Here is a 13,366-nt window from a genome sequence, read left to right on the forward strand (position 1 = left end):
CGGAATGAGTGAAGTTCAGTCCCCCGCTCCATACAAATGGAGCCTGATACGACGGTAATCAGACAACTTTCTAACATATGAGGTCAAGTCGTTTCAACTCACATTGCTGAAGTCGGCTCCGTAAAATGTCGGGTATGCATCATCCGAAAACTCGTTCGCTTCTACTTGTCTCTTTTCCTTCAAACTCCGAATGTGACGAGCTTGTATCTCGCGAGTGTCATGGGAAAACTACAATAATTCACATCCATGAGTAACCCCCGAGAATACCACCCGGAACCAGGAATACGTACTTGAGGGTGAGACAGAAATGGCGAACGGTACACTAAGTTACGATCGAGGAGCTCAGTGGCAGTGGCTGCACTGACGATGCAGAGCAAGACGAGCGTCGACTTCATGATGGTGGGGTTCATGGACGCATCTCAAGTCTCGAAGACCCCCTTTTAAAAGCTTCGGCAAATCAGGGAGGGCCGAATGGTAATGACCCACTTCATGTCAGTCTTCGCATAGAAGAACTCGAGCACCAGACTAGCTGAGGGGTCATTTGGAACGTTGGAGACGATCTCAGCGAGGCTCAGCACTGTTACCGTCGGCGCACGTTGCTCACCGAGGTCGATGATTGGAGATGCGCGCCCAAGTGAGATAAATACGAAGACATAAGGAGTTCCGCTTCCGAGGAAGTTGATGCGTTATGTCCAAACAATTGTGGGAGCTTTCAAGGCAGCGCGTGGAACGGAGGGGAAAGGACGCTGCTAAGAGGTACAATGAAGTCGTCGTGGACACCGACCCACCTCTTGCAGCAAAACATGCATTGATAACCGTGCGAAAACGAGAGAAGGCGAGTCAGATGTCCCGTTCTAAATCAACAAAATGGAGATCCTGTCAAGGGGGTCGTGACTACGCGATAGATGGGCACGATGATGTAGCATGGACTGTATATGAACGGAGATAGTGAGCAACAGCATGAACGTGCGATGTCAGCATACCTACATGATACATCACTACAACTCCGCAAACTCCATGTCAAAGTCGCGCTGGCTGACATCACCTTTCTTCAGCTTTTTGGCCATCCTCTCCTCCCGTGCAAGCTCCTCCCAATCATCCTCATCGTTCCCCGACGCTACCGCATCATCATCACGCCCTCTCTTTGAGGCCGAGGGTGCTTCGCTATCTTTACCTGACTCTGTGGCCGTCTGGGCCTTCAGCCACTTTTTCTTACGATCCTTCTTCTCACGCCTCTTCTCCTTTTCTTCTTGCTTGCTAATTTTGTTGCTCCACGGCACGTATTTCGTCTTGTCAGGAGGTGGAGGCCGAGGTGCAGAGATCTTCGACGCTTTTTCTTCCAAAGCAGCTAGCCGTTTTGTCTCTTGAGCTTCGTCCGCATAGGTGTATGCATCCCACTGTAGTCGCGAATATTCTTAGTGGTTGAACATACTACGAGAAATGAATAACACTTACGTCAACATTAGCATCCTTCCAATCGCCAATATCCTCCCCCTTGAACTCCGGCATTTTCGGAAGGCGAAGCAGCCCAAATGACTTTGCCACGCCGACCAGATCCAGGTCCTTCACCCGGAAGATATAAGACGCCTCGTGTTTGCTATAGGCACGCACGAACGACACGAATGACTTTGCCGCCTTGAGACACGCAGGACAAGTCGTGAGGCACAATAATAATAATATATATTGAAACAGCGACTCACTGCATCATGAAGGGCACGATCACTCAGTAACAGTTCCCGTATTTTGGATAAGTACGCGGGGACCGCTTCGTCTTCGACACGGTCGTCGTCGTTCGAGGGAGCGGCGGAGTTATCATCGAGAAGGTATGGGCGCTGCTTCAGGGGGATCTTCCTTACGGCCAAAAAATCTGTACCATACCCAATGGATTAATCAACGGCACAGTAATAAGTGGCGTGATAGGTTGATCTACTTACCGACGTACTCTCGTTCTCGACCGGTGAGAAGAACCCAGGCTCTTCCACTTTTACCTGCTCGAGCGGTGCGTCCACACCGGTGGGAGAATGCCTTTGTGTCCGATGGTGGGTCGAACTGAAGGACCACATCTACGTCCGGAAGGTCTAGTCCTCTTGCGGCGACGTCGGTCGCAAGGAGTATGGAGGGTGAGGAGGGTGTGCAAACTGACTCGGCAAAGGAGCTCAGGGTACGGGTTCGGGCGGCCGGGGGAAGATGCCCATGGAGAGAGTAGAGATTAGCGTTGTCAGAAAGGAATAAAGGCAGTGTCTGTCAAGTGAAAAGAATTGAAGCACACAGAACAAAGGGGATAAAAACCTAAACCTACGCGATAGAAGTAGTCGACGCATGCGCATGTCGCAAAATATACGATGAAACGCGAGGACCCGTTTTGTGTGGTTTCTTGTGAGATGATTCGTGAGAGTTGGACCAGCTTCTCCGACGTTCGACAGTGGACATAGAAGATTTTTAGGCTGAGAAAGCTCCGGTCAGCATCGGATTCCCTGTTTACTCGATAGGCCCGAGACACACTTAGCGGGAATCCTCCTCTCCTCACCACCCAGACCGAGCTTTCTGCCCGAGTCTGCAATAGCCTTTGATTGGACCTTCACGACGATTCTCGCAGGATTACGAAGACCGACACGGACGAGTTCCGACAGGGCATCGGCGTCTGTCATTGTGGCGCTGAATAGGCCCGTGCGCCTTTGCTTCGGTAGGTGCATGAGGATACGAGTGAGCGTCTGTTGAAATCCGAGGTCAAGTAACCTATGAAGCACATGGTCAGTTACGCGCCTAAGTCACCTCCGGTGAAAGCTTAATAAGGTTCGGGAAATGAACCCACCGGTCGGCCTCATCGAGTATGAGCACCTCCAGCTCTTTGGTACTCACGGCATTCTTGCCCTTACCAAGTAAAAACTCCTCGACACGCCCTGGCGTGCCGATGATGATGTCTGCACCCGTGGCTACAAACCGCTGGACGTCTTGGACGGGTGACGATTGCGCGGAAGAAACTAAAAGTAGTGGTGGAGGTAGTCGAGTTGAAGAGGACGGTTCGGATGTTGAAGGGACGTCCTCATCGGGATCAGGGTGCTCAGTTCCTGGCTGTGATGATAGAAAAAGGGAGAATATTGAATGTATCTGTGAAGCTAATTCTCTGCAAACTGTCAGGCCGCGGCGAATACAATCTCGGTAGGCAAAGTCACCTTGTTGGACTGATCACGAGCGCCCCGATCTCGTTCTTTCGAAGTTTGTGGTCTCGTCTGATGAGGCGTTCGAGGACTGGAATGACAAAAGCTAGCGTCTTTCCGGAACCTGTCACTGCCTCGACCACAACATCCTTGTTCTTCATGAACAGAGGAATGGTAGACGACTGGACAGGTGTCATCTGCGTGTGCCCCATGGACTGAACAACATCAAACCTGCAGAAATAAATGTGAGTACTAGACCTTTCTGCGGGCCAGATGGTAAACTTACACCCATGATGTTAAGGGCGTTGGCAGCGAGGCCCATGATCCAGCGAGAGCGGTCACGGAAGCCATGAGAAAATATCACTTCTGGAATGGGCCTGAAGAACGAGCAAAGGTTGTGGACGCTGACGAAGACCGGGTTGAAAGAGTTCCGCAGTGAAACGCTATTGGTGACAAGATACTTCAGGAGCTGGGTGGCGATTCGAAGGCCGGCCAGACAGTAAAGATATGTATCGAGAGTTTATAGTTCAGCGTTCAATGTACGACTAGGTGATCGGATGTACTTACAATACACAGATCGGGAACAGAAGGAGAACAGGCAGAGGCAGCTCGATCCGAGTGCGAGAGTGGCACGCGAGTCGAACTTGGAAGTCGTCGTTGATGAAAGCACGAAAAACTCCACAGGAGCGCCAACCGATCGGACCCTTGCGCCCGGCAGTGCCCGGATGTACGTGGTTTATTCAACTTGCCCGTGTCAGTGTGGCGTAGTGTCTTAAGTTCGCCACTTTGCTTCAACGCATTCACCATCAGGTTACGACCAGTCTATCATGCTCATGCATGCTAACAATGACTTTCAATTTGTAGTGCATCCTAATGCGCTTATATTTGAGTGGGAAGATTCGTATCGCGATTAGCCCGATTTCCCACCACGGCGTGCCGCAAACAATCGGATAGGCAAAGATAGACGAAGTGAGGGGTTGAGCCATCATTGGCCCAGGGCGTCACGGCTTGAAAGAGGAGAAGATTTGGGCGCTGAGGAGTGCACATACAAGTGGTTTCGGCCACTAAACCGGATCGGGTCTCCCACCACAAATCACCGGAATCGGCATCAAGACCGTATCGGGCTCAACTGTGAGCACGCAGAAGCACGCAGTGTTGGCGTTCATTCTCGAAGCTCAGAACGTATGTAGGCTAACTACCTTAAGTTATAATGAATGCCGTGTTCGTACGGAGCTCGTTGATCAGAAAGTTCAGTACAACTACCATAGTGGGAGTGATCGCAGACTCGGTGCAACTGATGACCAGCAAAAATAGACAAGGAGAGCGCTTAGAAGTTAGGAGCACATATACAATGGTTAGTACAGATGTAAACGGAAGGTCAACTGGCCTACTACAGCACTTGGACGTGCGCTCCGTCCCACTCGCCACGGACCCGCACTCTAACCTTTCTACTTGCACCGTGGTGGGATCGACGGGACTTCTGGCGCACGTCGAGCGGACGGTTCAAACCGCGTGTACCACGAAACCCACAGTCTCGGGATCGGAATGCCTCGGAGGGTTTATCGAACAGAGTACGGCCTTAACGCTTTGGCTCGCAGCGTAGTAGCCAGTGGCGCACCAGCGTCTGCCTGTAAGATGAGGAGGTGGTGTTCGAGCCAGCGACGTATCGGTTTGCCGAGATTGAATGGCCGCGCGTGGGTGCAGGAAGCAGGATTGTGTATCATGGGTGACGTGAGGATGGAAATACGTGCGGCTGACCAAAAACGACCGGAGAGATGAAGGTTGACGTTGCCCCGGGGTTGGTGAAAGCGCCTTGAAGTTCACACTGCTCAGAAGTAGCAAGCAAGCAGTTCCTGGAGAGAAGCGATCATAGTCATGCAAGCGGCGAGGGAAGATGGCGGAATAACAAGAGACAGAGTATAAGAGTGCCCCTCTCAGCAACTCGTCTAGCGCTCATCCACACGGAAACTGGTCTGGCCCTTCCTCTGAACCGTCTCCGACTGACCTCAGCCGAGTTAGTAATAGCGTAGAAAATCGGCGATTATTCTTCTCAGGGATTGGTCGCCATTGTCACCCAAAGGCAAGACAGCACGCACACGAAAGAAAGCTCCGAGTGGAACGGCTACCAAGCCAACGCAGAAGGATTGGAGGAAGGGCGATCAAATTCGGCAGCGACCGATGGCGATGGTGAGTTCGGTTACGAAATGAGTTGAGTGTCACGGTGGAGGACCTCGTCTTACCATTCCGGCTAACAGACACGATGGACAACCGGGCCTCGCTCCTCAGCATCAACCCGTCATGACTTTCCTCCTTCATCTTTGAAGCAGGTGCGTGATAATCCTAATTCAAACTCATCTCCCGATCTCCTTATAAGTAAATCTCACCCTTGTCGATCCCGCACACGCCTTCTTCCCCTCGCCGCGCCCCCAGGAGCCGCGCTCTCCCCCGCCTCTCAGACTCAAGTTTATCCCACCCATGAGCAAAGACACCTTTCGCGCCAAGGGTCATAACCCCGCCGAATCCGCATCCAGTTCCTCCATGTCCAGTCCATCTTTCTCCTTCTCCGCCACCGCACAAACCACGTCCACATCCACATCCGTCTTTACCTTTGGGGCCGCGCAGGCTACCGAAGCAAGCGACGAATCAGGCAGCGATGAAGAGCGATCGCAGCGAGGACGCAAGAAGAAGAGTAAGATGTGAGTGGTTTTGCGAGAAGGCTGAAGGTCGCGATCTGACTGTCGGATCCATTTGTCGATCTACTTCCGCGTCGTAGAGGGGGAGCATGTTCACACTGCAAAACATTGAAGGTGTGTACATATGTTGGCACATCCTTGACTTAAGAGCTGTCTGACCCTTGTGTATCAGGTCAAATGCATGTTTCAACCAGGCGAGACTATATGTCGCCGCTGTCAGACGGGTCAGTTTCGATTGTCCCTACCTGGCCTTGGAAGCGTCTGACTAGGTTCGTAGGAAAGCATGAATGTGAAGTTCGAGGGCGTAAGAAACGAAAGTGAGTACATTATCTCCCCCGTGTGTGCTAGCCATTCAATAACATCTCGGTATTTATTAGGGCTGCTCCGTGAGTTATACTTTGTTCATGTACAGACTCGGTATGTAATGACCTACTGCCATCAGGACACACGAAGACTTGCAGGAGAAGTGTATGCAACAAGACAGAGAAATCGTCGTTTTGCTACAGAAGATCGAACAAATGGAATTGGACGAGAAGGTCAGGCAGTGGATAATGAAGTCGAACAGAGAGTTGGACCGGGACTCAGACCCAACGAGTCAAGCCTATCGTTCTATGGGTATGTTTTTTTAAACAGTCTCATAGTCCATAGCTCATATGCTCCAAGGTTTGTCGCCTGCGCCCTACACACCCTTAGCGGAGGACCAACAATTGGCATTCACGCTCAAGAACCTCCGATACCGAAGCAACCCTCTCAGTAAATCTAAAATCTGCCATGGGATCACAACTCTGAAGGTCACTAATCTAGTATGCTCCTGCTTTCTAGACGCTTCACCCCAGTCCGTGGATTTGAAGCCACCAGATATCATCAAGTACAACGTGGTCGCGCCCGACGACATAGCACTGCTCTTCCATATGTGAGCATCCGGACATACATACTGCTTCAGGAAGAAAAGACTGATTTTCGTGTCAAGCTTCTTCGATAAGATCAATGTCGGTCCCATGTTACGCCGAACATTTGTTCTGTTTGATTGACGATTCCCGCCATACAGCCTTTCTTCTCACTCCTTGATCCCGAGCTCCACACACCCAACAAACTCATCTGGAGCTCTCCGTTTCTGTTCACCGTTAGTGAGTAAATTGTATTGTTGTTCTTCCATCACCTCCCTGATCGCGAGGTACCGTGGAACAGTCTGCGCACTCGCCTCCCGCTTCATCACCGAGAAGCCCAGTCTTTACTCTCTTTCCATGGAGTTTGCTCGAGACGCTGCGGGCAAAGCTCTAGTTGATGGAACCATCAGTATCGACGTTTGTCAAGCATACCTCCTGTTGGCTGTTTATCCTCGCCCCGGGAAGAAATGGGACAAAGATCGCAGTTGGATACTCATGGGTGTGGCTATACGGTTCGTGTCACATCTTTCCTAGTTCCGCGCTTCATACCAATCCTTTGTTTCAGGATGGGGTTAGAGCTCAAACTGCACGAGCATCCGCCACCAGGGACAGACGATCGAGAATGCGCGAACCGGATCAGAACGTGGCTGAACTGTTTCTGTGTGGACGGAGCTCATGCGACTGCCTTCGGGAAATTGCCAATGTCCTCCCTTGATGATGCAGTGTCTCGATCATGCACGGACTGGTATCGGTCTTCACGGTTCAATCTGCCTTTTGATCTGCAGCTCGTCGCTTATGTGGACATCATCGCTCTCATGGCCCGGTTCCGTAAAGCCGTTAAACGGTTTGAAGAACATCCAGGTGAAGACACTGCCAGCGTAAGGCCCTCTCTTTCCTGTCACTTGAGCGTTGACTGGTAGCTTATGCTCGAGTCGCAGATAATCGCACAGTGCGAGATGTATGATGAGATGTTGGCGAAGAAGATTACCTTCTGGAAGGAAAGATACGCAGAGGATTATACAGCCTGCAATGGTAAGTGCATTTCAATATAGTCGCATGAGACGTCCTCATTCACCAGTCTGGAATCATAGATCGACTATGCAGGTACAGATGCAACACGACAGAAATGTGAGCCTCAGACCAACGTGCTATATTCACAACAATATTGAGACGTCGCTTTACAGGATTGGAACGTACTTGAGGCTGGTTATTCTTTCTATGGCGTTCCCTTACGCTGTCAAAAAGGGTATAGTTCGCGAGAGCTATGTTGCCGAGACGGTCAGTAGTTTCATCTCGATTTCACGGCGCCAGCCCGGCTGACTTCGCGGCAGTCCATCGATGTTGCCTGTACGGTGATCAAAATCATGGTTGAGCGACTGTACCCGACGGGTATCTTGCGCTTTGCTATGGAGGTATGAGTTTCCGCTCGATGGCGCACATGATCCTGCGCTGACCATGGCCTCCTAGGCGAACTTCCTCTACGTCGCCTTCGCCGCTGCCTTCCTCATCAATGTAAGTTAAGTCCGCCGTGGCTAGCACTGCAATATCTGAACCTTTTTTCTTTATCAGCTCCTTCGACCCAAGTTCCTTCCTCTCCTTGGTGAAACCACGCAAACCAAGATCATTAAGATTGTGGGATCCCTCATTGATGTTTTGGGTTCGAACGACGTTGCCATGGACGAGCGCCACACACCAGCGCTCTACCACAGGTTCCTCTCGAACTTGCTTAAGAAGTACGATCAGCGGCCAGCCACCCACGTCCCCGAACGCCCAGGGTCCACCGACTTCGTGCCAGAGTACGGGCCTGACCGTCGGCCGTCTCCCCCTCACGCGTACATGTGGCCCGACACCGGCGCCATCCTCCCACCAACCCTCGTCTCTGCCGAAAGAGCAGAACACCCGCAGAACATGGTGTTGCAGGGTTCGGGAGAGGCGGAGATGGACTTCAGCTTGAATCATTTCGTGACGCATGTGCATGGGTTACAGTACGGACAGATTCCACAGGACGGGAGTGTGCTACTCCCTCAGAGTGATGTTCCGCGGCCAGCGCCTGGATGGGAGGCGGACATGTTCTCGCACGACCCATCCGGGTATCCTGTTTGGCCGCCATCTGCTGGTCATGATCATGGACAAGCACGAGGCGGCTACAGCGTCTGATGTTCAGTTTGTCTCCATTTTGGGCTCTTTTGTCTCTTGTTCTCTGGTTAGAGTCTGATAGTACTACTGGATTGTATACGCCGACTGTGTTATTGTAATATTTTGCTTCTTGTCTCGTTGCATTGTTTTCCTGTCGTTGTCGTATACATTATTTACTTGTTGTGACCTTTTTGTCTGTGCAAGGGATGGGAACCGCGAATCGCGATGAACAAGGGCGGGGAATTGTGGCGGGCGAACATTCTGGGCCTCGCGGCAAGCGCCGAGGCTGTAGTGGAAGGCGATGAATTAGGCAGAGAGCTCGAGGCAGGCTTCGCGGGAGGTCGAACGCCATCAACGTCAACCGAGTTGGAATGCTGTTCGTCTGAACCTCAACTCTCCTCCTCTTTTTCCTTCTCCTTTCTTCCAATGGCAATCTCAGACGTCGAGTCCTACGCTGGACGCGTTTCCCCAGGCCCTTTCCAACACAGACGCCGGCCCTCGTCTCCAATATCTTCTACCTCCTTGAACCAGGAACATATCACAGATGCTCTAGCCAAGTCGGAGGATAATGGTGCTACTTTGGACTTTAGCCATAGGGGCCTGACAGACGTGGGCGAGTATGGGGCGGAAGAGCTGGCTGCGATAGGTCGTGAGGATCATGTGGAGGACGAGAGCTCGGTTGCCAGGTGAGTTACACAATGGACCGTCCATATACGTCCGGAGTGGTCGTCCTTTGCTCTTGGTTCTGTGCTAGTGCTGCTTGAAATATTGCTTCCGGTGCTCATTAATGTTCATATAGGATATCCTTGGCCAATAACCGGTTAGCAACGCTTCCTATGGCGTTTGCGCTCCTATCTCGTCTACGGTACTTGAACCTCAAGAAGAACTGTCTTACAGTCTTTCCTGATGTCGTATGTCCATCTGTGGCCTTCCACCGAGTTTCTCCTAATTCTCATGGACCACTCTATATTGCAGTTGACTATCATGCCTTGCCTCGAGATCCTCGAAATTGGCCACAATAAAATCAAGAGGCTCCCAGCACAGCCAGGAAACCTTGTGAACCTCCGAGTATGTGTATCGTCTATTCTAGTAATACATCTCCTCATGTCATTGTCCCACTAGGTACTCTCCCTATACAAGAACAAGTTGACGCGACTACCGTCCTACATTTCTCAGTTCACTCAAATGTACTATCTGAGAGTGGATCAGAACCCTCTGGAATGGCCCCCTAAATCCGTCACGGACTCAACGGGGAAGGATATGCAGAACTGGATCAAAGATCTCCAGACATGGATCGAGGACAACACTGCGAACCCCCCAGGAAGTCGCAAGCTTAGCGAGGACTCTATCCTGAGCGAGCGAAATATCCCGGCTCGGCTAAGGTACGCACCACCCCCTATATCATCACATGGTACTTGTATTGATCATACTCAAATCAGGGACGAACCTTTCAAACTTCCAACCATTCCCCCCGATCCGGACAATAGTTTCGAGAGTGGCCCAACTCCACATGCACGCACATTTTCCACCGTCTCAGACGCGTCGCTATATTCCTTCGTCGAAGGGCTCGTCTCGGGATCTGGTGCACATGGACCGTCGTCCTCTCCTTCTTCGCGGCCGCCACCGCTCCAGTTAGACCAATTGGTAGCATCTATCTCCGCTGAGATGTCTCCCTCTCACTCACCCGACTCTTACCTGCCAACTCCCGAGGAATCTGTATCGTCGACGGATGACGAGCTTACCATGCAGCCCCCTGACCTCTCATCATTCCATGCTCGGAATGCATCCTACGCTGGTGCCACCCGAGGCACTCATCGTTCCGGTCTTCATGGCAAGAAAAGTCTTCCGGATCTCCGCCCAGCTAAGCTTCGTCTCGGCGTGGATACTGGGAGCGAAGGCCTTTTTAGTGTGTCACCCGGTGGACATACGGCTTATACGGGGCCCTTGAAGATTAATAAATCCATTGACCAATTCACCATTCCTTCTCCAATATCGCAACGACAAGGCTCCGACGAGTCTTCGGACGGTGCACCACTACCTTCTCGTACTGCTCGGCCTTTTGCTCAAGGCCCCATATCTGCATCGCCCACCGCCATGGACCGACCTGCTCCGTCCATGGACGTCGAACGCAACTCGTATTTTCGACGATTCTCCACGCTCCCTACTTCCACGATCTCCAAAACCATCCCGGATTCACTTCTCAAGCTCGTGGATGCCGTTCGTGGGATATTGTTCGCTGTCTCGCAAGTTTACGAGACACTGCAGCACTACACAGTGTATGCCATTGACGAACGGCTGTCTTCGGTGCTTCTGAAAGTGCTCGATCCGGCGAGTAATTATATCACACAACTGATCACGGCGCTGGACCGCTTTGATTCGATGAGCAGACGAACGATACCCACCCCGACCGTCTGCCGAGCGGTCATCGAGAGCTGCAAGGACAATGTGGCCGCATTTGGGAAAGCCGTAGCCGTTTTGTCTGTTCAACTCAAGGTCCTTGCTACCCGAGACGATGTCCGATATACAAGGCAGATGCTCTTGGTCCTCTATGGAGCTACAGCAGAGATTTCCAACGCTTGGCAGTCTATGACACCTCACATCGCTACGGTAGAGCCTTTACTACGGGATCATCGGCGAATTCCTGTCACCAAACGTTCAGCGTCTGCCACTTTGACACCTCCGACCCCCGGAGCTGCAGATATCCCATCATCTGCGCCCCCACGAGCCGCGATGTTTACTCCTCCGAAATTGCCACATAATCCACCTTCGACACCGGGCCCAGATGGGACAGGAAGAACCCATCAAGCCCGACGGCATGCTGGCTCGTTCAGCGCTGAAGACGTTAATATCGGCAGGGCCCTTCCTATCGTCGATGCCCCCCATTTACAGGCCGGGTTGGCAATGGGGAGTCCGGAGGTACCCACTCCTCGAGCAGCATTGCGTCAGGCCGGTTACTTCGTTCCTTTGACTGGCAACATGGCCTCCATCTCCATCTCGACACCGAGCAAGTCGGCCTTCCAAGCGAACATGAAACCGCTGATGACTTCGAACTCGCATTCAAGACAAGGATCGCAATCGTCGCAGTTCGATTCGTCTGCAAGTTCTTCACCGTCACTGATAAATCGGATGCCAACACTGGATGTACCGTCCAACAATATGAACGTAATTGTGGATAAGGAGGCCGTAGACGCGATGACCAAGGCGATTGAGGCTGCACCGCCGGTGTGGAACATGCTCAACTCGATTTTGGTGGATGTTTCGGATAGGCGAGAGGAAGTGCGGGAAACGTTGGGTAGGGCGCAGGCTATCACCCAGCGGCTGAAAGAGGGCTTGTCTGGGATCCAGACCGTTGCGACAGAACAAGCACGCAAGAGTGTACACAACGACGCCCGTACATTCGTTAAGGTACTTTCCTCCATCTCTCTACGACTGGTTACGCTTGCTGATAGCTCCCACCGCGTAGACCGTCGTCCAGCTTTCACATCTCATCAAGTCTTATGGAAACTCGCATCCACTGTCTTCGGCCCTTCGATCGCACATGGTCAAGCTGACCAATGCCACAGAGGAATTCGTGATTCTTCTACACGTCTCATCATTCTCCACTCCCACAACCCCTCGTCCATACTCGCCTATGGTCCAGTCATCTCCATCGATATCCCAAGGACCGTCGCAGTTAGGGTACCTTGGTGCAGAGTTCCACGCTCCCTCAGACGGCCGATTTCCCCCAAGCCTTTCTCGTAGTCGGAGTGCACAGGCCACCGCGACGAAGCTAGTATCACCGCTACCTTCACGAGATCTTCCACACAGCGCACAACCAGGCAACCAGTCGTTCAAGATCCCTACTCCTCCTAAGCGAGCGAGGCGGGAGATGACGCTTACCCTGGACGATGGCATTGAAGGACTCTAACATCCGTGCTTGCGTGTCTCTCGTCCTCACTCCTAGTACGTTTCTTGTCTGCTCTCACAATCGACATTATCATCATCACCATCATCATACGACTCCACACGATCCTTTCTCCTCATTTTCATTTTCGTCCATCGTTTCCTTTTGGCTTCCTTGGCTCTGTGCTGTGGTCATCGTTCTCGGTTCGTTCTATCTTATCCTGTCCGTCGTGACTCTGGTTTGTCTTGTCTGCCTGTCCTCTCTTTCTTTCTTTCTCTCCGCCCTTCTCTCCTCTATCTCTCCTCTATCTCTCAGCATCGGGATCTAGAATTATTTGCGTACTTTATCGGCACGCCATGCATTGCACACCACGTATTTATCAATCAACTCCCATGGCCTTATTTTCCCCTCCCCTGCCGTCTCCCTCATCCTCCTCATTCGACAGTCACAGTTTCTGTCCGCTTGCCCTGCACATACGTTACAGTACCCCCACTTTATTACTGTCCAAAATTATCTCTAGGATCGATGGGCTTCCCCGTATCCGCTTCGACGCTCCCTCCGATTCATGATCAGACCTCACTCGCGGCCTGACCGACGACTCCCTCCTTC

The 13,366-nt window shown here is 51.9% G+C and overlaps 3 protein-coding genes across 3 annotated transcripts; 2 read left to right on the plus strand and 1 right to left on the minus strand.

Moving 5' to 3' along the window:
• Positions 1-736: 736 nt before the first annotated feature.
• STEHIDRAFT_74664 (DEAD-domain-containing protein) lies at positions 737-3,774 on the minus strand. The gene is made up of 11 exons (XM_007300539.1): positions 3,726-3,774; positions 3,445-3,627; positions 3,174-3,389; positions 2,813-3,124; positions 2,503-2,736; positions 2,300-2,444; positions 1,935-2,241; positions 1,701-1,867; positions 1,456-1,635; positions 988-1,397; positions 737-929 (listed from the first exon to the last, which is right to left on the minus strand). Exons 2-10 carry the CDS (start codon positions 3,507-3,509, stop codon positions 999-1,001), a joined length of 2,025 nt encoding a protein of 674 aa, XP_007300601.1. The 5' UTR covers positions 3,510-3,627; positions 3,726-3,774; the 3' UTR covers positions 737-929; positions 988-998.
• Positions 3,775-5,412: 1,638 nt separating this feature from the next.
• Positions 5,413-9,066, plus strand: STEHIDRAFT_74667 (uncharacterized protein). The gene is made up of 19 exons (XM_007300540.1): positions 5,413-5,485; positions 5,589-5,854; positions 5,932-5,965; positions 6,024-6,075; positions 6,129-6,168; positions 6,229-6,237; positions 6,294-6,466; positions 6,515-6,604; positions 6,674-6,764; positions 6,822-6,840; positions 6,900-6,978; positions 7,040-7,250; positions 7,304-7,616; positions 7,677-7,770; positions 7,830-7,866; positions 7,923-8,016; positions 8,070-8,150; positions 8,206-8,250; positions 8,308-9,066. The coding sequence occupies exons 2-19, from the start codon at positions 5,634-5,636 to the stop codon at positions 8,893-8,895; spliced, it is 2,271 nt and encodes a 756-aa protein (XP_007300602.1). The 5' UTR covers positions 5,413-5,485; positions 5,589-5,633; the 3' UTR covers positions 8,896-9,066.
• Positions 9,067-9,217: 151 nt separating this feature from the next.
• On the plus strand, positions 9,218-13,358 carry STEHIDRAFT_119180 (uncharacterized protein). The gene is made up of 6 exons (XM_007301085.1): positions 9,218-9,560; positions 9,674-9,785; positions 9,850-9,942; positions 9,997-10,256; positions 10,314-12,279; positions 12,338-13,358. Exons 1-6 carry the CDS (start codon positions 9,301-9,303, stop codon positions 12,779-12,781), a joined length of 3,135 nt encoding a protein of 1,044 aa, XP_007301147.1. The 5' UTR covers positions 9,218-9,300; the 3' UTR covers positions 12,782-13,358.
• The last annotated feature ends 8 nt before the right edge of the window (positions 13,359-13,366 follow it).

Source organism: Stereum hirsutum (genome assembly GCF_000264905.1).
Source record: "Stereum hirsutum FP-91666 SS1 unplaced genomic scaffold STEHIscaffold_3, whole genome shotgun sequence".
NCBI classification, from domain to species: Eukaryota; Fungi; Basidiomycota; class Agaricomycetes; order Russulales; family Stereaceae; genus Stereum; species Stereum hirsutum.

Excerpts from the sequence above, each read along its gene's own strand:
- STEHIDRAFT_74664 (XM_007300539.1), bottom strand. The coding sequence starts at position 3,509 with ATGGCTTCCGTGACCGCTCTCGCTGGATCATGGGCCTCGCTGCCAACG. Across the intron at positions 2,445-2,502 it reads GAGAGGAGGATTCCCGCTAA|CCTAAAAATCTTCTATGTCC; the intron begins GTGTGTCTCGGG and ends GAGCTTTCTCAG. Across the intron at positions 2,242-2,299 it reads GCGTCGACTACTTCTATCGC|ACACTGCCTTTATTCCTTTC; the intron begins GTAGGTTTAGGT and ends TTCACTTGACAG.
- STEHIDRAFT_74667 (XM_007300540.1), top strand. The coding sequence starts at position 5,634 with ATGAGCAAAGACACCTTTCGCGCCAAGGGTCATAACCCCGCCGAATCC. Across the intron at positions 8,017-8,069 it reads AGAGCTATGTTGCCGAGACG|TCCATCGATGTTGCCTGTAC; the intron begins GTCAGTAGTTTC and ends ACTTCGCGGCAG. Across the intron at positions 8,151-8,205 it reads TCTTGCGCTTTGCTATGGAG|GCGAACTTCCTCTACGTCGC; the intron begins GTATGAGTTTCC and ends ATGGCCTCCTAG.
- STEHIDRAFT_119180 (XM_007301085.1), top strand. The coding sequence starts at position 9,301 with ATGGCAATCTCAGACGTCGAGTCCTACGCTGGACGCGTTTCCCCAGGC. Across the intron at positions 9,561-9,673 it reads GACGAGAGCTCGGTTGCCAG|GATATCCTTGGCCAATAACC; the intron begins GTGAGTTACACA and ends ATGTTCATATAG. Across the intron at positions 10,257-10,313 it reads AATATCCCGGCTCGGCTAAG|GGACGAACCTTTCAAACTTC; the intron begins GTACGCACCACC and ends TACTCAAATCAG.